The sequence below is a fragment of the Macaca nemestrina genome, chromosome 9, assembly GCF_043159975.1.
Source record: "Macaca nemestrina isolate mMacNem1 chromosome 9, mMacNem.hap1, whole genome shotgun sequence".
NCBI classification, from domain to species: domain Eukaryota; kingdom Metazoa; phylum Chordata; class Mammalia; order Primates; family Cercopithecidae; genus Macaca; species Macaca nemestrina.
Window position 1 is genome coordinate 126,580,091 of NC_092133.1, and position 27,214 is coordinate 126,607,304.

At 42.8% G+C, this 27,214-nt stretch overlaps 2 protein-coding genes across 2 annotated transcripts; both read right to left on the minus strand.

The window, feature by feature from the left end:
* Positions 1-11,271: 11,271 nt before the first annotated feature.
* Positions 11,272-13,006, minus strand: LOC105488220 (butyrophilin subfamily 2 member A2-like). Its single transcript, XM_071068873.1, is given in 4 exon segments — positions 11,272-11,879; positions 11,881-11,967; positions 12,023-12,793; positions 12,795-13,006. Coding segments are annotated over 4 exon segments (1,548 nt in total). The 5' UTR covers positions 12,980-13,006; the 3' UTR covers positions 11,272-11,374.
* Positions 13,007-18,979: 5,973 nt separating this feature from the next.
* Positions 18,980-27,214, minus strand: LOC105488219 (vimentin). Its single transcript, XM_011752092.3, has 9 exons — positions 26,504-27,214; positions 25,779-25,839; positions 22,776-22,871; positions 22,527-22,688; positions 21,649-21,774; positions 21,077-21,297; positions 20,576-20,619; positions 20,088-20,173; positions 18,980-19,339 (listed from the first exon to the last, which is right to left on the minus strand). The coding sequence occupies exons 1-9, from the start codon at positions 27,064-27,066 to the stop codon at positions 19,298-19,300; spliced, it is 1,401 nt and encodes a 466-aa protein (XP_011750394.1). The 5' UTR covers positions 27,067-27,214; the 3' UTR covers positions 18,980-19,297.

Here is a 27,214-nt window from a genome sequence, read left to right on the forward strand (position 1 = left end):
GGCTTGAAAGGTGACTAGTCAGAATAGGCAGAATGATTTGCTAAAGCACATGGCAATTGGAACAAAAATTGTCTGTATCTGTCAAACCCCATAGGGAGAAACATTTTGAAATGTGTACTGCTTGGAGCAGATTGCATTGTTTTACAGGCAGTTCATCCTACCTGCCACCTGGGGACAACTTCAACCTATCCATTTCTTTTTTTCTCATAGTAAACCGATTTATGATCAGTGAATCACAGAGGAGAAGAGAATTTATCTGGAGGTGGTAAGGAGAACATTCAGTTATCTGACTATACTCATAACCCTACATACCCTGGATTCTACAATGGTAATTTATATTATCCATATCTAATTGGAATTCAAAGATAAGATTTGTGGGGTGAAATTGGCAACAAATAGGAACAGAAACATTTTTAAGATTGTCAAGCATAACACAGGCTTTCCAGAATTAACTTCAGACTATATATTTATCTAAAATTAATTTTGTTTGTAGTTGGTGGACCATTAGGTATGAAATTTGTGTATTGTCAAAGAAATCTTTGAAAAGTCATAAAGGGACATTAAAACCATCCATTCATCATCCCTTTTCCTTAAAGAAGGAACGCTTTTCTTCAGGTCAGAAGACAGAGGAGAGAAAAAGAATGTTGGGTACGTGTTACAGAAAATTGTCAAAAAAACTTTTGGGTATATAATGCTGGCATCTCCCTTTTAAGGGTCCTCCTCAAGGTAATTTTCTAATTAATGCACGTTAGAGCAATGCTCGCTCTATCAAAAATAAAATTTCATACACGTGGGTTCATTGTTGAGTACTTTATTACGTTTCCTTGGTGCCTGTTTCCGTACCAGTCTACACTATTACATGTTACTACAGCCCTATCAGGTAGAATGTGTTTTTCTATCTTGATATTCTCCTTATCCTATCTTATCCCATTCTTATCTTATCTTACTTATCTTATCTTATCCTATCTACAGTGTCTTATCTCCTCTTGGCCTTTTGCTTTTCTTTATACATAATTTATCTGTAAATAGTTTTGGATTTTCCAAATAAGGAATAGTAGTATCATTTGTAATTCATGACATTTTAATCTCTTCTATTACTATGCCTTTTACCTCTTTATTTTTTTGAGACAGGGTCTCATTCTTTCACCCAAGCAGAAATGCAGTGATATGATCATAATGCACTGCAACCTCAACTTCCCAGGCTCAAGCCATCCTCCCACCTCAGCCCTGCCTGCACTGAATAGCTGGGACTACAGGCATGGACTACCATGTCCAGTTAAATTTTTAATTTTTTTGTAGAGATAAGATTTAACTGTGTTGCTCAGGTTAATCTCAAACTCCTGGGCTTGAGCAATCCTCCCACCTTGGCCTACCAAAGTGCTGGGATTGCAGGGATGAGCCACTGTGCCTGACCCTTTTTTTTTTTTTTCCTGTGGTACAATATTGGATAGGAGTGGGGATGGATAGTGGGTATTCTTGTTTTTTTGATCTTATAGGGACTAGTTATATTATTTCACTATTGTTTTTTATATTTACTCTTGGTTTCTTTCTTTTTTAATTTTTGAGACAGGGTATCACTCCCTCACCCAGGCTAGAGTATGGTAGCACAATCTCTGCTCACGGTAATATCTGTCTCCTGGGTTCAAGTGTTTCTCCTGCCTCAGCCTCCTGAGTAGCTGAGATTACAGGCATGCACAATCATGCCCAGCTAAATTTTTTTGTGTGTTGTTGGTAGAGATGAAGTTTCACCATGCTGGCCATGCTGGTCTTGAACTCCTGGCTTCAAGTGAACCCCCACCTCGGCCTCCCAAAGTTTGGTTTCTTATAGATCTTTTTACCAAGTTAAGAAAAGTCTTTATATTCCTATTTTTTCAAAAGTTTTTATAATGATTAGATGTTGAATTTTATGGAATATTTTTTTCTATATCTCAAGCTGATCATGTTACAGCCCCGCCAATACACCACAATGTAGCAGTCTCTCATTGTGAGGTATCACCTGGCGTTCTTTGTCTCAAGACCAAGAGAATTAAGGAGTGTGGACACAAAGGGTGAGGTTGGAGCAAAAGTTTAATAAGCAAAAGAAGAAAACTCTCTGCCACGGAGAGGGGGCCTGGAAAAGGATTGCCATTTTTACAAATGAATGCAAAAGCTTTTATAAAAAACTGATGAGGGCTAGGCATCTCATTTGCATAAGGTGTGAATTTCTGGTAGCTCCACCCTGTCCTCCTAATGTGCATGCAGGCCATTAGGTTGAGTTACTCCTTATTGCTTTGTTCCCTTTAGTGTGCACATGTTAGGGGGCAGAATTTTCCACTGCAGGCATGTCTGGACAAGTCACCTGTGTAGTGTTTCTTATCTGTATGGTTGTAGGCATGTCTCAAGCAAGCCCTCTTATGCAAGTTCCCTTATCTGTGCCTGCAGCTTGAGTTTTCAGGCTGTTCTTTTGTTTGAAAGAATTTAACTGAGGACCCACCGTAACTGCCTGCCTGACAGGTTTTTTCCTTTCTCCTCTCTCCATCACATGATTTTCTGCTTTAATTTTTTTTTCTTCCTCTATTTTTTTTTTTTTTTTTTTTGATTGAGGGTCTCACTCTGTTGCCCAGGCTGGAGTCCAGTGGTGCAATCACAGCTCACTGCAGCCTAAAGCCCTGGGGCTCAAGTAGTGCTCCCACCTCAGCCTCCTAAGTAGCTGAGACTACAGGCATGAACCACCATGCCCATCTAATTGTTTTTTAAATTATTTTCTTTTCACTTTTTTAAATTTTTTGCACAGATGAGGTTTCACTGTATTGCTTAGGCTGGCCTCAAACTCCTGGGCTCAAGTGATCCACCCACCTCAGCCTCCCAAAGCACTAGGATTACAGGTGTGAGCTGTTGCATCTCACCATTTTTCTCCTTTAATTTCTTAATGTATTAAATTGTGTAAATCAATTTTGAATATTATTACATTTCTGAGCTGTATCCAACATGCATATTATTTTTATACATTGATAATACATATAAACATTTAAAAATATATTGCTAGATTTGTGTAGTGGCAAGGAAAATAGATCATGAACATCTCTTGTTTCAGGGAGCATCATTAAGTGACAGCTCCACCTGCCACCCTTCTGGATTTATCACTACACCTGGGTCAAAAGCATGCTTCCCCCAGGCTCCTCTCAACAATGACTGCATGTGGTAAAGATCAGAGTATTGACCCATTCCTATGGGACATAAAGTTACTCTAAGCTGTGACTGACTTAAGGACCCCCTCATTGCCTTGACCAAAATTTTCTTGAGTCTGCCCTGCAATCTGAGGTACTCCTATTCCTCCATCCTTCCCTCTCTCCTTTCACTGGTGTCAGACTTAAATTAAAACCTGAAGTCTCACCTGTCTACTCCTACTTCTTCCCATTTATCCTTCTCTATAAGTATCTTGTACATCTAAGCCCACTTTTTGCTTCTCAAAGAACCTTAGTCAACACAATTGTTTTACTGATACTTCATTAGGATATTTGCCTCAGTATCCCTGAATAAAGTTAGCAGGCAATTTTCATCTCCTGTTGTGTCTCTGTGTAGTTTTGGAATTAAGGTTATGCTACTGTTTTTGTCCCCTTCAAAATTCATGTTGAAACCTAATCCCCAATGCAACAATATTGAGAGGCATGGGCTTGAGGGGGTGATTGAGTCATGAGTTTTACACTCACATGAATGGGATTAGGTTTCTTACAAAAGGTCTTGACAGAGGGAGTAAAACCCTTTTCACCCCTTCCATCTCTTTTGCCATCAAAGACACAATGTTCCTCCAGAGGGAACATTACAGCAACAAGGCGCCATCTTGGAAATGAAGAGCTGACCTGACCAGACTCGGAACCTGCTCGCACCTTGATCTTGAACTTCCCACCTCCAGAACTGTGAAAAATAAATTTCTATTCTTTGTAAATTACCCATTCTCTGATATTTCGTGATAGTAGCACAAATAGATTCACAAATATAGTAAGTTTGATAATGTTTCCTCGTTTTCTGATCTGGAAGCATTTATGATGACTTGACTTTGTATATTAAATGCTTGGCAGAACTTAACTGTTAGGTCATCTTGGTATTTTCTTTTAAGAAAGACTTTTAACTATTGACTTGACTCGATGGTAATGAGACTATTTAGATTTTTTTTTTTTTTTTTTGAGACAGTTTCACTCTTGTTGCCCAGGCTGGAGTACAATGGCGCCATCTCTGCTCACTGCAACCTCCACAAGCAATTCTCCTGCCCCAGCTTCCAGTGTAGCTGGGATTACAGGTATGTGCCATTAGGCCCAGCTAATTTTTGTACCTTTAGTAGAGACGGGGTTTCACCATGTTGGCCAGGCTGGTATTGAACTCCTGACCCCAGGTGATCCACCCTCCTCGGCCTCCCAAAGTGCTCGGATTATAGGTGTGAGCCACTGCTCCCAGCCTATTCAGATTTTTCGTATATTCTTCAGTCAGTTTTGATTAGGACTTCCCATTTAAAAGATTTGTGGTGTTTCATTAACCTAGTTGAGCTATCCCACAATAAGCTCATCTTTAGTCAAGGAGCACACCAAATGCATATTACTTTTGCACCATCGTAAGGTGGAAAAATCATAAATCAAACAATGAAAGAATAGGTTGTGTCTATGGTAGCTTGTATTTACCAAAATTGCACACAATCTTATCTCATCTAACGTGCACTTCTGTAGTGTGACCTTGCCACTCCCCCATGAAGAAGTAGAATCTGTTTCTCTACCATTGAATTTAGGTGGTCCTTGTGACTTATTTGGCTGGTAAAATATAATGATAATTATCTTGTGCCATTTACAGATGCAGACCTTATCAAACCTGGACATTTCTGCTTTCTGCCTCTTAGCAGTGAGTCACAATGCCAGAAGCATAAGTAACCTGAGATCTTGCTGTGAGATGCCTAGGCCCTGGATTCTGAGAAAATTAGTAGAAAGTAAAAGAAGTCAAGGAGCACTGAAGAAAGAGAAGAATGAAGAAGACATCTTACAAGTCCAGTACAGTCTGCTTCACATAACCACAGCTCAGCTGCCATCTCATTGTAGTTGCATGAACGTTCCCAAGTAAACTCTCCAACTGAGCCAACTCATAGAACCATAAATTGTTGTTTTAAGCTGCTGAGTTTTGCAGTTGGATGTTTCAGACGGGCAATAGATAACTGGAATGCGAATGCTCTTCAACTTACGATAAGGTTACCTGCCAGTAAACAAATCTTAAGTCAAGGAGCATACTCAATGCATATCTCTTTCACACCATTGTAAAGTAGAAAAATCATCAAACCATCGTAAGCTGGGGACGTCTGTACCTCTCCCCTCCATAAAAACAACTATAATATTTGGAACACACACACCCTACCCCACCACACACACACACACACACACACACACACACACACACCCTACCCCACCACACACACACCCCTACCTGTTTGAATGCCTATGAAAGCAAACAATGCAGTCATGAATTGAGCTGGAGAGTTATACTCCTTGAAAGAAGAAAAATATCCAGAGTAAAATTCATATTTGCCTGGCTTTTCTCATGAGGGTAATTTCCAAATGAAGGAGAGAGAGCTCAAACATAAAATGGAATTCTTATTGGGCTGAGGGGACAGAAATTCATTCCAATTATTGGCCGTCTCCTAAACTGCATGTTCAGGAAGAGACTCCAAGAAACACAACAGAAAACAGCACCCAGAAAGCTGAAAGATGGGCAGAGATTTCAGCACCTGAGTGGTGTTGGAGAAACAGAAGTTAGAGTTTAGCTCTGCCAAGGTGGAAGGGCTTTGATAAATGCACACAGGTTGTAGTTGAGACCGAGAAATACCCCACACTAGGGCTAAAGAACACAGTTGGGAAGTAAGTACCAGTACTAAGATAATGTTAAAATAGACCAGCCCTAACAAAGGCTAGAACTAACTCTGGCCAGGATCGAGGTAATGCCTGGTTTTCCCTTTGCCTGTAAAAAAGAAAACTTTTCTTGTTCTTTAGAGGAAGAAAACATCATCCCGGTCCTAAATAAGTATCCTTTTTTTTTTTTTTTTTTTGAGATGGAGTCTCGCTCTGTCGCCCAGGCTGGAGTGCAGTGGCCGGATCTCAGCTCACTGCAAGCTCCTCCTCCCAGGTTTACGCCATTCTCCTGCCTCAGCCTCCCGAGTAGCTGGGACTACAGGCGCCTGCCACCTCGCCCGGCTAGTTTTTTGTATTTTTTAGTAGAGATGGGGTTTCACCGTCAGGATGGTCTCGATCTCCTGACCTTGTGATCCGCCCGTCTCAGCCTCCCAAAGTGCTGGGATTACAGGCTTGAGCCACCGTGCCCAGCAGTATCCATTTAAAATGTCCAGCATTCAGGAGAAATTATGAGACATGCTAACAAAAAAAAAAAAAAAAAGAGACACCAAATGATCATAACAAAAACAGAAGATGGATAAATGTAATCCACATGTTATTCACGTATTGACGTTAGCAGACAAAGACATTTAAGCCAATATGAAAAATAAATAAATAAAATAATATAACTAAAATTTATATAATTAAGAACATAAAGGAGAAGATAACAGAAAAAATATCTCATATTCTGGAGAGACAGAGGCCTATACTGAGTTATGAACAGCATCGGGACTGGCATCTACTGTCTGAACTCCAAGGACAGAACTTGACCCTCCTTCAGGTTACGTTGCATCAAGGAGAATTGAACTGAACTGACCTGGTGGTCTGCTTTGTGACATTTACCAAGTAAAACGGGTAGGCAGTACTAGTCAATACTCCTGGGGAAGATAGCTGTTATGTGGGGATTGGAATTAATGTATTACAGTTGATTTAAGAAGTAGACAGTGCTTGCTTGTAAGCATGTCCTGTAGGCTTTACTTGTGCTGTACGGCTTTTGTATGTACTATGCACAGTTAAACATATATAGTACACCTTATGCATTTTCCTTATGTTCTCTGTTTTTTCCCACTAGGCTGATAGACTGTGAACTCAGTAAGGGAGGAAACTTTATCATTGTACAGCCAGCACCTAGCACAGTGCCTGATACATACAAGAAACTGAAACTTCCTAAGAAATCGGCCTTCTGGTACTGTGGAATGAGAAAAATTGTCATTGGTGGGTACCCTACTTATTGACTGTTCCAAGGTCTTCAACAGTTGCCTGCTCACCTCCTACAGTGCTCTAAATGAAGTATTTGCTTGACATGAAAGATCTTTTGTAGAAAGACTCCATGGAGCCGACCTCAAACTGCCCTGACTCTAGACAAGGGATTAAAAAAAAAAAAAAAAAAAAAAAATGGAGAAGCTGGGCAGTCACAAATGATCAACAAATCTGTAAGCCATGCATTCCCTATCAATGATTTTGCAAATTTACAGCTTTTGAAAATCTATATCACAGACCTATTGTGAGTACAAACAAGGAGAGCGTTTCCCAATGTTTGACGGTGATCCTAGAATGAGCTGAAGTGTGTTTCCCCAAAATTCATATGCTGAAGCCCTAACCTCCAGTACTTCAAAATGTGACTGTATTTGGGCCGGGTGTGGTGGCTCATACCTATAATCCCAGCATTTTGGGAGGCCCAGGTGGGCAGATCACTTGAGGTCAGGAGTTCGAGACCAGCCTGGCAAACATAACAAAACCCTGTCTCTATTCAAAATACAAAAATTAGCCGGGCATGGTGGTGTGTACCTGTAATCCTAGCTACTTGGGAGGCTGAGGTAGGAGAATCACTTGAACTCAGGAGGCAGAGGTTGTAGTGAGCCAAGATTGTGACACTGCACTCCAGCCTGGGTGACAGAGTGACTCCATCTCAAAACAACAACAACAACAACAACAAAAAGCAATTGCAATGGTATTTGGTGATAAGGCCTTTAAATATGTGATTAAGATAAAATGGAGCCATACGGTTAGGCCCTAATCCAATAGGACTAGTATCTTTAGAAGAAGACACTAGGACACAGACCAAACAGAATGAGGGGTGACCATGTGAGGTCACAGGGAGAATGTGTCATCTGCAAGTCAAGGGGAGAGGCTCAGAATAAACCAACCCTGCCAGCACCTCTGTCTTGGACTTCCAGCCTCTGTCACTCTGAGACAATAAAATTCTGTTGTTTAAACCACCCAGTCTGTGGTATTCTGTTACAGCAACGCTAGCCGAGTAGTACGGACGCTTCTTCGTGTAGCTGGTCTGGCAGGTTGGAGAGGGAGCCTTTGTGTGGGTGTAGTGTCTGCTTTATCCTTGCTTCCTTCAAAAAGCTCATGAGTAATCCTTAGGATCAAGCTGTCTTAGGCTGTTTGGGCTGCTGTAACAAAAATCACGTGCACTGGGTGGCTTTTAAACAACAGAAACATTTCTCGCAGCTCTGGAGGCTGAGAAGTTCATGATCAAAGCGCCAGCGGATTCCACGTCTGGTGAGGGCCCCTTCCTCCTGGTTCATAGAAGGTGCCTTCTGGCTGTGTCCTCGCATGATGGAAGGGACAAGTGGGTTTTTAAGGGTCTCTTTTTTTTGAGATGGGGTCTCCTGTGTCACCTAGGCTGGAGTACAGTGGCACCTTCTTAGCTCACTGCAGCCTTGAGTTCCTGGGTTCCCATGATCCTCCCACCTCAGCCTCCCAAGTAGCTGGGACTATAGACACGTACCACCATGCCTGTTTTTTTATTTTTTTATTTTTTGTAGATATGGGGCCTCACATTGTTGCCCAAGCTGGTCTTGAACTCTGGTCTCAAGCAATCCTCCTGCCTCAGCCTCCCAAAGTGTTGGGATTATGGGGTATATTTTATTTTATTTTATTTTATTTTATTTATTTTTTTGAGGTAGGGTCTCACTCTGTAACCCAGATTAGAGTACAGTGGCATGATCTTGGCTCATGTAACTTCTGCCTCCAGGGCTTAAGTGATTCTCCGACCTCAGCCTCCCGAGTAGCTGGGACTACAGGTGTGCACCACCACATCTGGCTTTTTTTTTTTTTTTGGTAGAGACAGAGTTTCACCATGTTGCCCACGCTGGTCTGAAATTCCTGGACTCAAATAATCCACCTGCCTCAGCCTCCAAACGTGCTGAGATTACAAGCGTGAGCCACCACGCCCGGCCTGGAGTTTCTTTTATGAGACCATTAATCTCATTCATAAGGACTTTCGCCTCCTAAGAGAATTATATCTGAATACCATTACGTTGCAGGTTAGGTTTCAACATAAAATCTGGGAGGACGCAAACATTCAGACCATATTTGGAGTGAAAATCTGTCTCCCTCCCCCATCACTACACACACTCACTCCCTTAGTCTCATAGCCTGGGTAGAGGTTTTGTTTTCTTAGCGCCTTTGTTAGCAGCTAGTTATGGGAAGACAACTCACTACGTTTTAGGCTAAAAGTAGACATTTGTTTCATTCACCAGCAGCCTGTTCCATCTGTCACTGTGAGAAAACTTAGCGGGACTTTAGAGTCACATGAGTTCCATGGATTTCACCATCCCCTTAGTAACTTTTTTTCAGACTTAAACACTTTATGCCACCATTTCCTTCTCCCCACACCCCTACTTTTTTCCATCTCCTTTAATCTTGGATTAACGTTATACATAAAAGAACCGAGCATTAATCTCTCTTTCACCATAGGTGGTGAGAACATAGTTGCTTTTTATAAATTTTTCAAAGTGGAAGATAAGGAAAAATGCTAACAGTATAATTAAAGATAAAATAGAAGAAGACTGAAATAGATTTGAATTCTTATGAGATGGGGCCCCTGCAAAGCTTTTCATTACGGTCTAATTTCTGACAGTCACAGATAAGGGAGGCCCACTCCTCTTTTCCATTTCTGGGGTGTGACTTTAGAAAGAGCTGTAAGAGGTTTTTTTAAAATTGAGATTCAGGGGTGTATGTGCAGGTTTGTTACATAGATATATTGTGTAATGCTGGAGCTTGGGCTGCTATTGAACCCGTCACCCAAACAGTGAACACAGTACTGAATAGGTGGTTTTCCACACTTGCCCTCCTCCCAACCTCCTCCTTTTTGAAGTCCCCAGTTTCTGTTGTTTCCATCTGTAAAGGATTTTTTTTTTTTTTCCAGACAGAGTCTCACTCTGTTGCCCAGGCGAGAGTGCAGTGGCACAATCTCAGCTCACTGCAACCTCCGTCTCCTGGATTCAAACAATTCTCATGCCTCAGCCTCCTGAGTAGTTGAGATTACAGGTGTGCACTACCACAGCTGGCTAATTTTTGTATTTTTAGTAGAGACAGGGTTTTGCCTTATTGGCCAGGCTGGTCTTGAACTCCTGACCTCAGGTGATCCACCCATCTTGGTCACCATGCCTGGCCTTCATCTGTGAGGGATTTTTTTTTTCTCACACTTCTTGTTCTTTTATTTGGACACAATAGATTGCTTTTTCACAGAACACCCTATTTATACTAACCTATAATTGATTTATTCATGCTATTTTAACATGAATTAAAAGATAGCATTTTAAATTTTTGTTTCAATGTCAAATGCCATAAATATTAACAAATATTAACCCAAATAAACAAAAACTCTTTAAGGTCCTCAATAATTCTAAGTGTCTAAAGATATAATTAGATCAGGAAGTTTGAAACCACTGGTGTCCCCACTGAACCTGAATGCTGACGTAGACCAGGTCCAGTACTGCCCTGCTCGACCAGGACCTCAAACCTCAACCACACTCAGGGACTAAGTACTGACTCCTTGCTTATTGCAGGGACACATGAGGCAATCCACATCCACATCCACATGAGTCCATGTTCTTCATTCATCTTCGTCCCAGGTCCAGGCCTGTGGGTGTGTGTTGTGGAAATCCTGGGGCTGGGTGGAAATGAGCCATCGTCTCCCAGGACCCTTTAGCTGCTATGGTGGGACTTAGCCATCCTTACAACCTTGGTGCGTCCCAGCTCTCTGGTTCCACTGCCTCTATCTCTGACCTGCATATCTGGTTCCCTCTACCCTCTGGTGGTCCTGTGGATTCCTCTCTCCTCTCTCATCCTGGCGAATCCTGTTGGCCTCATTCCAAGTCCGTAGCATCTGGTGCCAACTGGCATATTGGGCTCAATGTGGTCATTCTGATGTAAACAGCAGGTTCGCTGCCCAACAGCTTCTCACACATTCCTCTTGGCTGGGAGCTATGAAACAACTAGTTCCCATGCCTGGATTCCATCCCATAATTACAAGCAAAGGAGCTACTAAAGCCACGGCCTAGTGAGGAGGAGAAAACTGGGGCTGAGGGCTGGAGTGGGTGTGAAAAAGGCAGCGGGAAGATGTTCTCTCATGTGAGCAGAGGGGAGGAGGGCATGTCTTCCATTAGGAGTGTTGTGCGGTGGCTGCTGAGATGGCCGGGACTTATCTGCATGGCTGTGAGTCCAGGGAATTGATTCTACAGGCTCTGCTGGGTCCCCACTCTGTGAAGTGTCAGGCCCTCGTCAGGCACCGTGACCCCACTGGCTCCTGTGAGTACAGGGCAGATGAAGATGGGGCTGTCACCAGACCCTATCCTGAAGAAGGGCCTCACAGGCACGGAAAATGCTGAACGGGGACATGTGTAGATGTGCGATCTGTCCCTCATGTTGTAGAAGGAGACATCTCCAGCTTCGTAGTCCAGGAAGATGGGCACCCAGCAAAGGGACTCCTTCAAAGGGAGAATCCTATCAGGGGAGGACAGGGCCCAGTATTGGTTTCCAAACATCTCCAGGGTCCAGAAGCCATTCTGAGGAATCAGCAGGACCTCCCCTTTCCTCTCAATACCGTCTCCACAGACCCCCACAGTCCACACCATCACGTTTTCCACCTCCACCTCCCAGTCATGTTTCCCTGAGGCGAAGCTCTCCCATCCCAGGACACAAGGCTGACTGTCGAACCTCTCTGGGTTGTCAGGCACTCTGCCTGTAGGGGCCCTGTCTCACACTTCTCTGGTCCTCTGACAGGAAGAGCTCGGGATGGGTGGTGTCTGGATCCAGGACCACATCAGCAAAGAGGAAAGGTCCGTGGACCCGAGTATCTGGTAAAGCTTGGATTCTTTGGTGCAGCATGTAAGAATGTTCTCCATCGCAATTCTTCCTGAAGTTGCTGTGCAATTTCTTTTTCCTCTTGTTCAACTTCCTTTTCCCCTGACAGAATCTTTTTTTCCCTTTGAAGTTTCTTGATGCAACAGATGCTCACAGCCATGAAGATGAGGAAAACAGCCAGGATGACAGCCAGGGACACCATCCAGGGAGTTGTGGTCAGGATGACAGCAAGGGCCACCATCCACGGAGATGTGCTGGGTATAAAGGATTCTGGAATAAAAACGACAGTTTCCTTCTCCTGGCTGAGCAGGGTGTTTTCGATAGAGCAGAATACATTCCTCACAGACTTGTCTCTGATGATCACAGCTGTGGTGACCACGAAGAAGCCGTCTGCATCAGCAATGGAAACCTCCTTCAGGGTGGGCACGATCTCACTGTAGAGGTCCCTCCACGCTGTGAGGGGCTCTGGGTACCACCCTCCAGATATGCACTGCAGCCAAATGCTCCCATCCTCTTGGGCCTTGATTTCAATGAGGGGCTTAGAGCCAAGGCCTGCCACCACGAGGCGCAGGATGGCCTTGTCATAGGACCAGCCTTCTTGGAAGTGACAGCGGTAGATGTCATTCTCCTGGGCTGTGACATTGTGTCCGACCAGGGCCACGCTGCCCCTGCTGATGCCTTTGTTCACAAAGGTGATTCTTCCTCGGTACTCCTCCATCTGCTCCTCTGTTCTCTCTCTCCCACCCTTATACACAAACACTGCAGCGGAGAACTGAGACCGGAACCACCTCCATGTCCTCAGCATTTTTCTCGGGTGACAGATGGCAATGTAATGTAGTGTTTTCTCCCACCATGGCCAGGATGGGACTAGCTGGTCCCACGACAGTAAGCTGGGCTGAGACCAGTGCACACAGGCTGAGCAGGAGGAGGAGGAGGGAGCCTGGCAGGGAGAAGTGCGGAGCAGCAGCCGTGTCCATGAGCACCCAGGGCAGGCAGGGACCAGAGGCCTCCCATTTAATCACGATGTTTGGGGTTGCAGGACCCGGGATCTGGGACCTGTTGCCTGGGTGTCCAAAAAGTCCCAAGATTCTGTAAGGGATTCTTAAGGGTGGGAGTCCACTAATCTCAACAGGTATGAGCAGAACTTGCTGTCCTGGTTCCTTTCCCGCAAAAGAAAACTGTGGCTTGCTTTTTAATTTTGTTTTTTAATCATAAGGGGTCTGGTGTGTGAAGAAAACCAACACGGGTCTGGGGTCTTCCCTGGATGACCCTTATAAGCCAAAGGTGGGATAGAAGTGGAAGAGGAGACAGGCATCATAGGGTTAGGAGACTGTGGGGAACAGTGGCGAGAATGGTTAAAGAACGGAAAACAGAATGAAAAATCAAATAGAAAGTTTCGTAAGCGCCCAAAGACCTGGACGTATACACTGATAAAATTAATCATGCCATTTTCCATGTCAGTTGTTTGAATATGGGGGTTGAAGGGACAGACACATTCAGGGAACCCCACGATGAATTCCCTTTCCTATAAGATTATGCTAAGAGTAGCATGACCTGACCACATACAATCTATTGTCCAAACTGTTATTATTAATAATTATGCTTACACAACAGTCAGAAACCAAGAGTGTCCCAAGTAAACTAGAATGTAAAGTCACTCTGGCTAGGACTTACTTCAGCAGCCAATCCAATCCTTTTCTTTTTTTGTAAGACAGGATCTTGCTCTGTCACCCAGGTTGGAGTTTAGTGGTACAATCTCGGCTCACTGCAACCTCCACCTTCCAGTTTGAAGCAATTCTCCTGCCTCTGCCTTCTGAGTAGCTGGGATTATAGGCATGCACACCACGGCTGGCTAAGTTTTGTATTTTTTGTGGAGACAGGATTTCGCCATGTTGGCCAGGCTAGTCTGGAACTCCTGACTTCAAGTGATCCACCCGCCTCAGCTTCCGAAAGTGCTGAGATTATGAGCATGAGCCACTGCATCCAGCCCCAATCCTTTCTTTAATCATGCAGTACCCACAGTAATGGAAATGATGAAAGTCACAGTGAATATTCCTGCAAACAGGCAGGGCTTTCTGAGAACCATCTCACTAGGCAACTCCAGAGAGAAGCAGATGCAAACACAGAAAAATTACAGCAATGTCTACCACATTATTCTTGGAGGAGAGAAGATAGTAATATTTCCAGAATTTGAAAGTTAAGAGAAGTCTGAGAATGTACCCGAAGGAGTTTTCACTCCAGAACACACATTATTGGCCATTACTACACTATTGCCTCTCAGCAATACCTTCTCTCATCTATTTATGTAAGTTCTATGCTCACACTGAGTGGTTTCTAGAGAGTTTTCCATGACTGTGCCACTTCATTTTTATTGCTCTGGACTTTGAAACCATGTGATTCACATGTAACAATCTCATCTCCCTGGAAGAAAAGGCAAGGGTTTTTATTTAGTGCCTAATGCCATTCTTCAAACACAAAGGTCTTTAAAAATATCTGTATCTATGTCTACATTAGACGGCTCAATGAGACAGAAAGTTAACAAGGATATCCAGGACTTGAACTCAACTCTGCACCAAGCGGACCTAATAGACATCTACAGAACTCTCCACCCCAAAGCAACAGGATATACATTCTTCTCAGCACCACATCGCACTTATTCCAAAATTGACCACATAGTTGGAAGTAAAGCACTCCTCAGCAAATGTAAAAGAACAGAAATTATAACAAACTGTCTCTCAGACCACAGTGCAATCAAACTAGAACTTAGGACTAAGAAAATCAATCAAAACCGCTCAACTACATGGAAACTGAACAACCTGCTCCTGAATAACTACTGGGTACATAACGAAATGAAGGCAGAAATAAAGATGTCCTTTGAAACCGAGAACAAAGATACAACATACCAGAATCTCTGGGACACATTTAAAGCAGTGTGTAGAGGGAAATTTATAGCACTAAATGCCCACAAGAGAAAACTGGAAAGATCTAAAATTGACACCCTAACATCACAATTAAAAGAACTAGAGAAGCAAGAGCAAACACATTCAAAAGCTAGCAGAAGGCAAGAAATAACTAAGATCAGAGCAGAACTGAAGGAGATAGAGACAGAAAAAATCCTCCAAAAAATCAATGAATCCAGGAGCTGGTTTTTTGAAAAGATCAACAAAATTGATAGACCGCTAGCAAGACTAATAAAGAAGAAAAGAGAGAAGAATCAAATAGACGCAATAAAAAATGATAAAGGGGATATCACCACCGACCCCAAAGAAATACAAACTACCATCAGAGAATACTATAAACACCTCTATGCAAATAAACTAGAAAACCTAGAAGAAATGGATAATTTCCTGGACACTTACACTCTCCCAAGACTAAACCAGGAAGAAGTTGAATCCCTGAATAGACCAATAATAGGCTCTGAAATTGAGGCAATAATTAATAGCCTACCAACCAAAAAAAGTCCAGGACCAGATGGATTCACAGCCGAATTCTACTGGAGGTACAAGGAGGAGCTGGTACCATTACTTCTGAAAGTATTCCAATCAACAGAAAAAGAGGGAATCCTCCCTAACTCATTTTATGAGGCCAACATCATCCTGATACCAAAGCCAGGCAGAGACACAACAAAACAAGAGAATTTTAGACCAATATCCCTGATGAACATCGATGAAAAAATCCTCAATAAAATACTGGCAAACTGAATCCAGCAGCACATCAAAAAGCTTATCCACCATGATCAGGCTTCATCCCTAGGATGCAAGACTGGTTCAATGTACACAAATCAATAAATGTAATCCAGCATATAAACAGAACGAAAGACAAAACCCACATGATTTTCTCAATGGATGCAGAAAAGTCCTTTGACAAAATTCAACAGCCCTTCATGCTAAAAACTCTCAATAAATTCGGTACTGATGGAATGTATCTCAAAATAATAAGAGCTATTTATGACAAACCCACAGCTAATATCATACTGAATGGGCAAAAACTGGAAAAATTCCCTTTGAAAACTGGCACAAGACAGGGATGCCCTCTCTCACCACTCGTATTCAACATAGTGTTGGAAGTTCTGGCTAGGGCAATCAGGCAAGAGAAAGAAATAAAGGGTATTCAGTTAGGAAAAGAAGAAGTCAAATTGTCCCTGTTTGCAGATGACATGATTGTATGTTTAGAAAAGCCCATCATCTCAGCCCAAAATCTCCTTAAGCTGATAAGCAACTTCAGCAAAGTCTCAGGATACAAAATTAATGTGCAAAAATCACAAGCATTCTTATACACCAGTAACAGACAAACAGAGAGCCAAATCATGAATGAACTCCCATTCACAATTGCTTCAAAGAGAATAAAATACCTAGGAATCCAACTTACAAGGGATGTAAAGGACTTCTTCAAGGAGAACTACAAACCACTGCTCAGTGAAATAAAAGAGGACACAAACAAATGGAAGAACATACCATGCTCATGGATAGGAAGAATCAATATTGTGAAAATGGCCATACTGCCCAAGGTAATTTATAGATTCAATGCCATTCCCATCAAGCTACCAATGACTTTCTTCACAGAATTGGAATAAAAACTGCTTTAAAGTTCATATGGAACCACAAAAGACCCCGCATTGCCAAGACAATCCTAGGTCAAAAGAACAAAGCTGGAGGCATCATGCTACCTGACTTCAAACTATACTAAAAGGCTACAGTAACCAAAACAGCATGGTACTGGTACCAAAACAGAGATATAGACCAATGGAACAGAACAGAGCCCTCAGAAATAATACCACACATCTACAGCCATCTGATCTTTGACAAACCTGACAAAAACAAGCAATGGGGAAAGGATTCCCTATTTAATAAATGGTGCTGGGAAAATTGGCTAGCCATAAGTAGAAAGCTAAACTGGATCCTTTCCTTACTCCTTATATGAAAATTAATTCAAGATGGATTAGAGACTTAAATGTTAGACCTAATACCATAAAAACCCTAGAAGAAAACCTAGGTAATACCATTCAGGACATAGGCATGGGCAAGGACTTCATGTCTAAAACACCAAAAGCAATGGCAACAAAAGCCATAATTGACAAACAGGATCTAATTAAAGTAAAGACCTTCTGCACAGCAAAAGAAACTACCATCAGAGCGAACAGGCAACCTACAGAATGGGAGAAAATGTTTGCAATCTACTCATCTGTCAAAGGGCTAATATCCAGAACCTACAAAGAACTCAAACAAATTTATGAGAAAAAAACAAAAAGTGGGCAAAGGATAGGAACAGACATTTCTCAAAAGAAGACATGCATACAGCCAACAGACACATGAAAAAATGCTCATCATCACTGGCCATCAGAGAAATGCAAATCAAAACCACCATGAGATACCATCTCACACCAGTTAGAATGGCAATCATTAAAAAGTCAGGAAACAACAGGTGCTGGAGAGGATGTGGAGAAATAGGAACACTTTTACACTGTTGGTGGGATTGTAAACTGGTTCAACCATTGTGGAAGACAGTATGGCGATTCCTCAAGGATCTAGAACTAGAAATACCATATGACCCAGCCATCGCATTACTGGGTATATACCCAAAGGATTATAAATCATGCTGCTATAAAGACACATGCACACATGTTTATTGTGGCACTATTCACAATAGCAAAGACTTGGAATCAACCCAAATGTCCATCAGTGACAGACTGGATTAAGAAAATGTGGCACATATACACCATGGAATACTATGCAGCCATGAAAAAGGATGAGTTCATGTCCTTTGTAGGGACATGGATGCAGCTGGAAACCATCATTGTCAGCAAACTATCACAAGAACAGAAAAACCAAACACTGCATGTTCTCAGTCATAGGTGGGAATTGAATGATGAGATCATTTGGACATGGGAAGGGGAACATCACACACCAGGGCCTATTATGGGGAGGGGGTAGAGGGGAGGGATGGCATTGGGAGTCATACCTGATGTAAGTGACGAGTTGATGGGTGCTGACGAGTTGATGGGTGCAGCACACCAACATGGCACAAGTATATATATGTAACAAACCTGCACGTTGTGCACATGCACCCTAGAACTTAGAGTATAATAAAAAAATTGATAAATAAAAAAGAAAAAGAAAGAAAAATCTGTATCTATGGATAGATGGATATAGGTATAGATATCACAAACACACACGCAATAAAGCAGAGTGGTTTCCTGTATTAAAACTTGGTGAACTGGGCTGAGTGTGGTCGCTCATGCCTGTAATCCCAGCATCCTGGGAGGCCAAGGGAAGATTGCTTGAGCACAGGAGTTCCAGACTAGGCTGGACGACACATCAAGACCCCAGCTCTACAAAAAATTTAAGCAGTTAGCCAGGTGTGTGTTTAGTCGTGGGAAGACAACTCACATTTTAGGCTAAAGTTAGACGTTCATTTGTTTCGAATACTCCTAGCTACTGAGGAGGTTGAGGTGGGAGGATTGCCTGAGCCTAGGAGTTGGCTGCAGTGCTATGATTGAGTCACTTTACTCCAGCTTGAGTGACAAAGTGAGATCCTGTCTTAAATAAAACCTCGGTGAACTTTTTCCATTTCTCTGCATCTTGCTAGCGGAAGATAAGTCCCTATATCTTGACAACTTCCTATATGTTTTAACTCTCAAAGTGGAATTTGTGTTACTATATGCTATATGTACTAAAAAAGTTTTTATTTTTTAATTTTAGGAAGTCTGTTTGTTATTATTAAAATCACAGAGCTGAGCTCATTGTATAGAGACCTATCTTCATTTTGGTACAAGTTATTTTATTCGACAGCACCTATTTGTAAATGTTTTTAAGTAATAATAAAAAGAAGTGAGGTCTGTCAAAAATGACAAAATTAAGAACTACATCTCAAGCATAAATAACCTGAATTTATCAAGTTACGTGATTGTAATGACAAATTAACTAATAGGACCAAATAGAGAATTGTTTAGCTACTATCCAATAAATAACACAACAAAAGAGTTTTTCCAAAGATTTATTGAAGCAGAAAAAGTTGGTCAGATACTTGCTGGAAAAAAAGCAGTTTTAATGATATTCAAAATACCTTTTAAAAAGTATTCTAGCACAAGATTTTTCTGTAAACTAGATTATGTCGTAAACTTTTTTCTAAATCTTTTAGGAGTGTCGGTTGTTAAGAACTAGAGCTTATTCCTATTCCAAATCTATCTTGCGCTCCTGAAAAACTGCAGAAAGGCACTTGAAAGCTGTTTCTTTAAGATATGGATTTCTTTTTTATTCTTGCTGGTAATATATTGCTGCACCGAGTGTGTGCAATTTTTATTCAAGGTCATCGTGATGCTGAGAAGTTTCGTTGATAACCTGTTTAAAAAAAAAAAACCCAAATAAATGTAATGCCACATGCCAAAGATTAAATTATCCTATATATCATGGCAAATAAAAATCATGCTAAATAGATATAATTTATTGTGCAAATCAGACAGTTATGTTGCTTCTGCACGAGTGAAAGCTAGAAGCAGCAGACACACAAGACTCTTCCACTACAGGCAATATAAGAATCCAATGGAATGTTGTAACTTACAAAAAGAATTTTTTTAAAAAAAAAGTGTGTTTATAAAGGATGGTATAATAGTTGTACACAACACAGCCAAGTTTAAAAGCAATGAAGACATATTAAAACTAAATGATCGTATGGCACATGCTTGTATTATATAGATGGGTTCAGGAATCTATAAAGTATGGAGGTAGGAAGACGCCATATGTCCAGGATCAAAGCATTCCCCATATTGACGTAGTCTAGTGAAGCTGTTTCTTGTAGCTGCTTTAGGAAGTGGTTTAAGGAAGCTTACTCCCACTTCAAATTAAGCACCAAAGCAAATCACTAATTTTGGAGTGTAGGAAGATTGCTATCTCAGCTTCACATCCAGGAGCCAAATAATTAGTTGGCTGTGTGTACTGCTGAAGAAGGAGCCTATTCTTTTTTTAGTAGGCATGAATGAAACCTGAACCTCTCAAATTAGCCTGCTGTATCTGAGATGCAGATCCATTGATTTAAAACATATCAACTCCTGTCTGAGATTACTCTACATTTTACTTAAAAGATACCAACCTGTCCATCTCTAGTTTCAACCGTCTTAATCAGAAGTGTCCTTTTTGAGTGGGTGTCCACCAGAGGGAGTGAATCCAGATTAGTTTCTAAATAAACAAAAAGAGGCCAAAAATGAGTACAAATGACTTTTTTCTTAGAAAAACCAAGTAACCATTTTAGTGAAACAATTATGATTTGTGGGGGAGAGACAATTGTGTGAAGTGCTACTCTCCAAATAATTTTTGAGTAGTCTCTGTTTGCAAGCCCAGGCCCTGACACACTTGAGAATCAGGATGAGACAGCACTTGCAGCAGGAAGAAGGAAAAAGGAGTTTGCATTTAACTTAGAGCATAGAATGCAAGAGTGTACTTGGGTTTGAAAAGTAGATGTTTTACAGAGTTTTCTCTTATATGGCATTTTTCAGATATCCTAAAAAAAAGAATGCTTTGACATAAACACCATGGTTACAAGCTGCTGATGTTTTTCTTAAAGGGAAATAAAATGCTTACCCCTCAGGTTCAGGGAGGAAAAGTTTGGAAGAGGCAGAGAAATCCTATAAACAGATGAAGAGAAACAGTAAAATTGTAGGCACATAACTTCAACCACTAGGAACAAATTAATGCACTTCTCGTTTTCGTCATGTAAGAGAATGTACTGTTTTAAGTCATAAACTAGGGATTTGTCTCAGAAACATTTTCCTACGACTGGTCTTGTTAGTACATTTAAAATATGTTACTACATTTTCTCCACAGAGGCATGAACAGGAGTTAGAAGAGTGGAGGTTTTGACAGATTTGTGGGTTCAAATCCCAGCTCTGCTGTTGGTTAACCCTTACTTCAGCAAGTTATTTACTCTCTCTCAATTCAAATTCCTCCTCTACAAAAAGTGGAAAGTAGTTATCTCAAAGAAACTTTCTAAAGACTAAATGTGACACTGTGCTTAGAGGCCAGTGGCACAGGGCCTAACAAATGGTCACCATTAGTTCACGCATCCAAGTCTGAGTTCCCTACCTGCTCTCCTCGCCTTCCAGCAGCTTCCTGTAGGTGGCAATCTCAATGTCAAGGGCCATCTTAACATTGAGCAGGTCTTGGTATTCACGAAGGTGACGAGCCATTTCCTCCTTCATATTCTGAATCTCATCTTGCAGACGGCCAATAGTGTCTTGGTAGTTAGCAGCTTCAACGGCAAAGTTCTCTTCCATTTCACGCATCTGGCGTTCCAGGGACTCATTCTGTAGGAGGTGAGAAAGATCTCTGGTGTTATTTCTCAGAAAACCCCAGCTGTTCCCAGAAACATTTACAGACCTTCTGCAATAATTTCCATTAGTGGCAAATGGCGACCACTATAATTTTTGGTGGAGAATACAAGTACCAAGTCCTTCATATGAGAAGCAATGATATATGCAAGCTAAAACCTTCAAGAGCTTCATCAAGTCCATTTTGAGTCTGTCTTGATAATTCATTTTCTTTGCATTAAGGTATAAATTTTTACTCACTCAGCATTTTGTTCAGGTTATCACCATGAGCTTAGTCAACAGAATGAGTCATTATTTTCCCTCTTTTACTGCAGGGTTGGTACTCACGGTTCCTTTAAGGGCATCCACTTCACAGGTGAGGGATTGCACCTGTCTCCGGTATTCATTGGACTCCTGCTTTGCCTGGCGTAGGGCGTCATTGTTCCGGTTGGCAGCCTCGGAGAGGTCAGCAAACTGTTAGGAAGAAAACAGAAATGTAGATTGCTCACATTCAAGTCTTTTGATTCTCTTAGAAAAAAAATCGTATTTCTCACTGAATGTCTTCCAGTATAGGTTTAAATTTCTGTTTTGAAAGTCAGGGAAAGAGCAGTGGAGTACTGACATTAATATTTTCAAAGTTCACTCTACTATGCTCATTTCAACACAGTGGACGTCAAAGGTATGGCATTGGGGTTTACTTGGAGGCAAGGTTAGGGAAAAGGGAGTCTGCTATTCTGAACGAGGTGATGTGGCCAGGTGTGGTGGCTCACACCTGTAATCCCAACATTTTGGGAGGCTAAGGCGGGTGGATCACCTGAGGTCAGAAGTTTGAGAGCAGCCTGATCAACATGGTGAAACCCCATCTCTACTAAAAAGACAAAAATTAGCCAGACATGGTGGTGCTTGCCTATGGTCCCAGCTACTTAGGAGGCTGAGACAGGAGAACCACTTGAACTTGGGAGGCGGAGGCTGCCGTGTGCCAAGATGATGCCACTGCGCTTCAGCCTGGGCAGTAGAGCAAGACTCTGTCTCATAAATATACATATATATATATAAAGGAGGTGATGTGAGTGGTGGGAAGGCCGTGGCGACAAACACAATGTGAGCAAGAAGTCAAAGCCAGCTTTGCATTGGAGCTAGAGGATATTTAGGAATCGCACACAGGTATGGGGTATTGAGAACACAATGCTTTTCTTTTGTTCAAGCCACACTGATTTGTTTCCTACCTTGGACTTGTACCATTCTTCTGCCTCCTGCAGGTTCTTGGCAGCCACACTTTCATATTGCTGACGTACGTCACGCAGGGCAGCCGTGAGGTCAGGCTTGGAAACATCCACATCGATCTGGACATGCTGTTCCTGAATCTGAGCCTGCAGCTCCTGGATTTCCTGCAAAAAGAACAGACAGACCGTCAGCTGTGCCAGCCGTGGGGGCTGCCTTACCCTCATTCATTCCCCAAAAGTCACTCCACTAACCTCTTCATGGAGTTTCTTCAAAAAGGCAATCTCTTCTTGCAAAGATTCCACTTTGCGTTCAAGGTCAAGACGTGCCAGAGACGCATTGTCAACATCCTATTTTGAACAGAGAAAAGACAGGACATGGAGGATGTAAAAGTCTATGGCTTATCTCATTTATTTGTCTTAGATTAACCATCTGAACCTAGTCTCCTTACTATAGAAAAGGTGTTGACACATTTTATGACCCTTGAATAGGTTTATAAATCATTCAGTGCTATAATATGCTGTGCTTTCTCCTGCTCACTAATATATTTTAATTGTGACCCCTTGTGTTTTACTCAAGGTGGTGATCGGACAATTTTAAAATAAATAAACGTCCACACACATGGTAAACTGCACTCAATCATGACTGAATCCACATTTTACCGGTGACATTTTAAAATTACTTTTTAAGGCTGGTCATGGTGGCTCTTGCTTGTAATCCCAGCACTTTGGGAGGCCGAGGCGGGTGGATCACTTGAGGTCAGGAGTTTGAGACCAGCCTAGCCAACATGGCGAAACCCCATCTCTACTGAAAATACAAAAATTAGCTGGGTGGGTGGCACACATCTGTAGTCCCAGCTACTTGAGAGGTTGAGGCAGGATAATTTCTTCAACCCTAGGAGGCAGAGGTTGTAGTGAGCTGACATAGCGCCACTGCACTCCAGCCTGGGCAACAGAGTGACACTCTGTCTCAAAAAAGAAAGTAATTCCTTTAATTTAATTACTTTTTAAATCTAGAAAATCTATGCCACAACATTGTTAAGATTTGTTTTGTAATTTCATGGAATAACATGATGATAGAGGTGGACAAATTTTCATAACTTCATGTACACTTGAGTACATGGAGAACAGAAACTTGTGCTTCAAGAGTTTTAGCTTTTTTTCCCCACTCAAATCTTTTGAAACTTATCCTTAGGCTCCAAAGCAAATATGCAATCATGTGGCATCCATTGTACAAGGCTAGATTTATATTCAATAATAACCCAATTCAGGATATGCTGCCAAAGATTCAGTTCAGGAAAAATTGGAAAAGAAATGTAACTCTGAACTGTATTTTCTCTGCTTTCTCTGATGGATTTTTCTTCTAAAACTCCTTTGACTCATCCTACAAAGGCGTGTCTTTTTCGCTTGCCACTGTATCCGTTCAGTTGGCCTGTTTCAGAATGACTGGTCAAACTTGCAGAGAATGAAACTACATGAAGGATTTTTGCTGATTCAGCTGTCCTTCTATGTTTCCATTTGTACAGCTCAACATTCCAATTCAGAACATGTAATCTTGCAACTAAGATTTTATTTCCTCTCAAAAGGATGCGTGAGGATTGTTTATCTTGTCAGCAATTATATTTGGAGTTCAGTTTATAGCCTTATGGTCTTAAACTGTTGAGACTTTTCTATCACCTTAGTGGAAAAATGAATGAAGAGTGGGTGATAAAAAGATCAGACTTGATGAAAACATTCATTTTTACTTGCTAAGCCCTAAGAAATACATAAAAGATATTTTACTAATCTCCAAAGAAAGATCAATGTGGTATTACTATTACATTGAAGAGAATGAGGAATTTTGCTTAAAGAGAATGAGGAATTTTGCTTAATCTCGAAACAGAGGATCTTTTGTATTGATGTTGTTTTACGTTAACTCACTACTCTGCAGAAAACATTACAGGTATGATAATCAAAAATGCTCAAGGACTAAAATGAACCACACATTGCTGTGGTTAAATTAATTTGGTAAATGTATTTCAGTTTCAAAATGTTGTACTACACTATTCATCTGAGAGTGCTTTGTAGTTAATCCCAGTAAATATTCCAGGGAATAAAACTATAGACTATAATGGGGATCTTCTGGCTTCTGGATTCCAATTTTAAGTCAAAAATTCTGTAAGTCCATCCAATTTTGGTGGGAAAAAAAAAAAAAAAAAAACGCACAAAAACCCTTTAGTTAAAATTGAATTTTTCAGCCTTAGATTTATTACTATTATTATTATTTTTTATGGCGAGAGTGCTAAAGAATACAAGAATCCAATCAAGAAAGGACTTTCAAAATGTGAGGTATGTTTGTAGCTTTAAAAACTTTTTACATTATATACTTCTCAAGTCTGGGCCAGATATTAGATAACGGATGTTAGCAAATACTTGTGTCCAATTAGAACCGTGCTTACATCACTACATATTCAATAAGAATGTAGCCTGCTGCAAAGCTTCCCCGGGAACACAAAGACTCCTATTATTTCTGTCCACAGCCACCACATTTGCCAGAATGTCTGTATCTACATTCCATAGTGAAGCCCATAGAAACCATTAATACCCCTCAGCCGAGGGGACAGATGGCTCCTTTTCACCCTTATTAGATCACAAAATAGTTGTGCATAGTGATACTTCCATCGAACTTTAATGCCACAATAGAAGTTGCAAAGAAGAAAAGAAACTTGCTGGCTCCATTCCAGTTGGAAACTAAGTTTTCTTATCTTCCAACACGTTTTCCATTTTAAACTGTAGGGCATAACTGCGCTTTTTGTGACCTTGTAAAAATTAAGCGACTTGACTTTGGCAAACCACAATCTAAAATTGTGACCGTTCGAAACCAGAAGGTCAATGTGTTGCAAAACTGTGCAACATTTTGGAAACAAAGTAAAAAGTTAAAAGATTTTTCTTTATGTCCCAAGGAACGGCTTAGAAATCATTCAAGGATCGCTTGAACCCGGGAGGCAGAGGTTGCTGCGAGCCAAGATCTCGCCACTGCACTCCAGCCTGGGCGACAGAGTGAGACTCCGTCCCCCAAAAAAATCGTCCAAGCGGTTTTATTAATATTTTTTCTAATAATGAGAAGCTCCAATCTGTGGTCTTCCCGCCACTAGAGGGCTTTACGCGCAGCCCTGAAGTTTTGCACTTTTTAGACGTGGGTTAAGCAACTTTTAGAATTGCTCGTGGGTTGTGTTGGGTGGGGTCAGGTAGCTGCGAGTGGGAAGAGAGCCTACAAACCTGTCTGAAAGATTGCAGGGTGTTCTCGGCTTCCTCTCTCTGAAGCATCTCCTCCTGCAATCTGAAACAGTTGCGCATTAACCAAAGGGGAACTGGGAAACCGCCAGGGGCGGGGCGGCCACACCCAACCACCACGTAGCCGCGCTGCGCCTCCAGAGCCGCTGCGCCACCTCGGCGCAGCTAGCGCTTGCAGCTTTCAGGCCTGTGGCCCTCGGCAGGTTTCAGTGGGACCTTGGGCACCGCGCAGAGGGGCAATCACGGTCGCCGCACAGACCTGCAGGACAGCGCCGCCATACCCACCCCCGAGAGACCATCCCTTTGTCTCGCTCCCTCCACCGCCTTCCCCTCCTTCCTTCGCCAGCCCGGCGATTGGCCGCCCGCCAGAAGGGGCAGGAAACTTTATAAAAGTTTGGAGGACTCGCTCTCATTGTGCCCAAGGGCCTTCAACTGCACACAAAGTGGTAGTTTTAAGAAATCTGTAACTTGAAACGGAGCGTCCTTGGGCAATGTGTGGGGACAGAGGGGGAAATGCGAACTGCAAGGTCTGCGTTCTGGGCGGGGCTGCGCCGCCACAGCCACAGCCGCTGCTCTCCGCAGTCCCCCCGGCAGGCCTCCCCCGGGCCTCATCCCCAAGGGCGTGGCAGCCCTGGCGGGGGCGGGGGGCGTTCCCCTCTCCCTCCAGCCCCCTCCCGAGGCCCAGCGACTTGCAATGGGCGCAGCCTTACTTCTCCCGGAGGCGCATGATGTCCTCGGTCAGGTTGTCGCGCTCCACCTCGACGCGGGCTTTGTCGTTGGTTAGCTGGTCCACCTGCCGGCGCAGCTCCCGCATCTCCTCCTCGTAGAGGTCCCCCAGGCGCGACTTGCCCTGGCCCTTGAGCTGCTCGAGCTCGGCCAGCAGGATCTTATTCTGCTGCTCCAGGAAGCGCACCTTGTCGATGTAGTTGGCGAAGCGGTCATTCAGCTCCTGCAGCTCCACCTTCTCATTGGTGCGGGTATTCTTGAACTCGGTGTTGATGGCGTCGGCCAGCGAGAAATCCACCGAGTCCTGGAGGAGCCGCACCCCGGGCACGCTGCTCCGCAGGCGCACGGCAGAGGAGCGCGTGGCATACACGCCGCCCGGGGACGAGGCGTAGAGGCTGCGGCTGGTGCTGGGGCGCAGCGCGCTGCCCAGGCTGTAGGTGCGGGTGGACGTAGTCACGTAGCTCCGGCTGGAGCTCGGCCGGCTCGCGGTGCCCGGGCCGCCGAACATCCTGCGGTAGGAGGACGAGGACACGGACCTGGTGGTCATGGCTGCGGAGGGTGGCGATGGGCTGGGCTGCGGCGGTGGCGCGGACTGGCTCCTAGAGAAGAGGCGGACGAGGGCGCGGTGGGTGTGGGTGGTGGGAGCGCGGCTGAGTCTCTGGCGCGGGGACCTCGGAGCGAGAGTGGCAGAGGAC

What these genes read in the sequence shown, in the direction of transcription:
- LOC105488219 (XM_011752092.3), bottom strand. Translation starts at nt 27,066, where the DNA reads ATGACCACCAGGTCCGTGTCCTCGTCCTCCTACCGCAGGATGTTCGGC. An exon ending in ATCATGCGCCTCCGGGAGAA is followed by an intron (nt 25,840 to 26,503) that starts GTAAGGCTGCGC and finishes CAACTGTTTCAG; the next exon opens with ATTGCAGGAGGAGATGCTTC. An exon ending in TGAAGAAACTCCATGAAGAG is followed by an intron (nt 22,689 to 22,775) that starts GTTAGTGGAGTG and finishes TTCTTTTTGCAG; the next exon opens with GAAATCCAGGAGCTGCAGGC.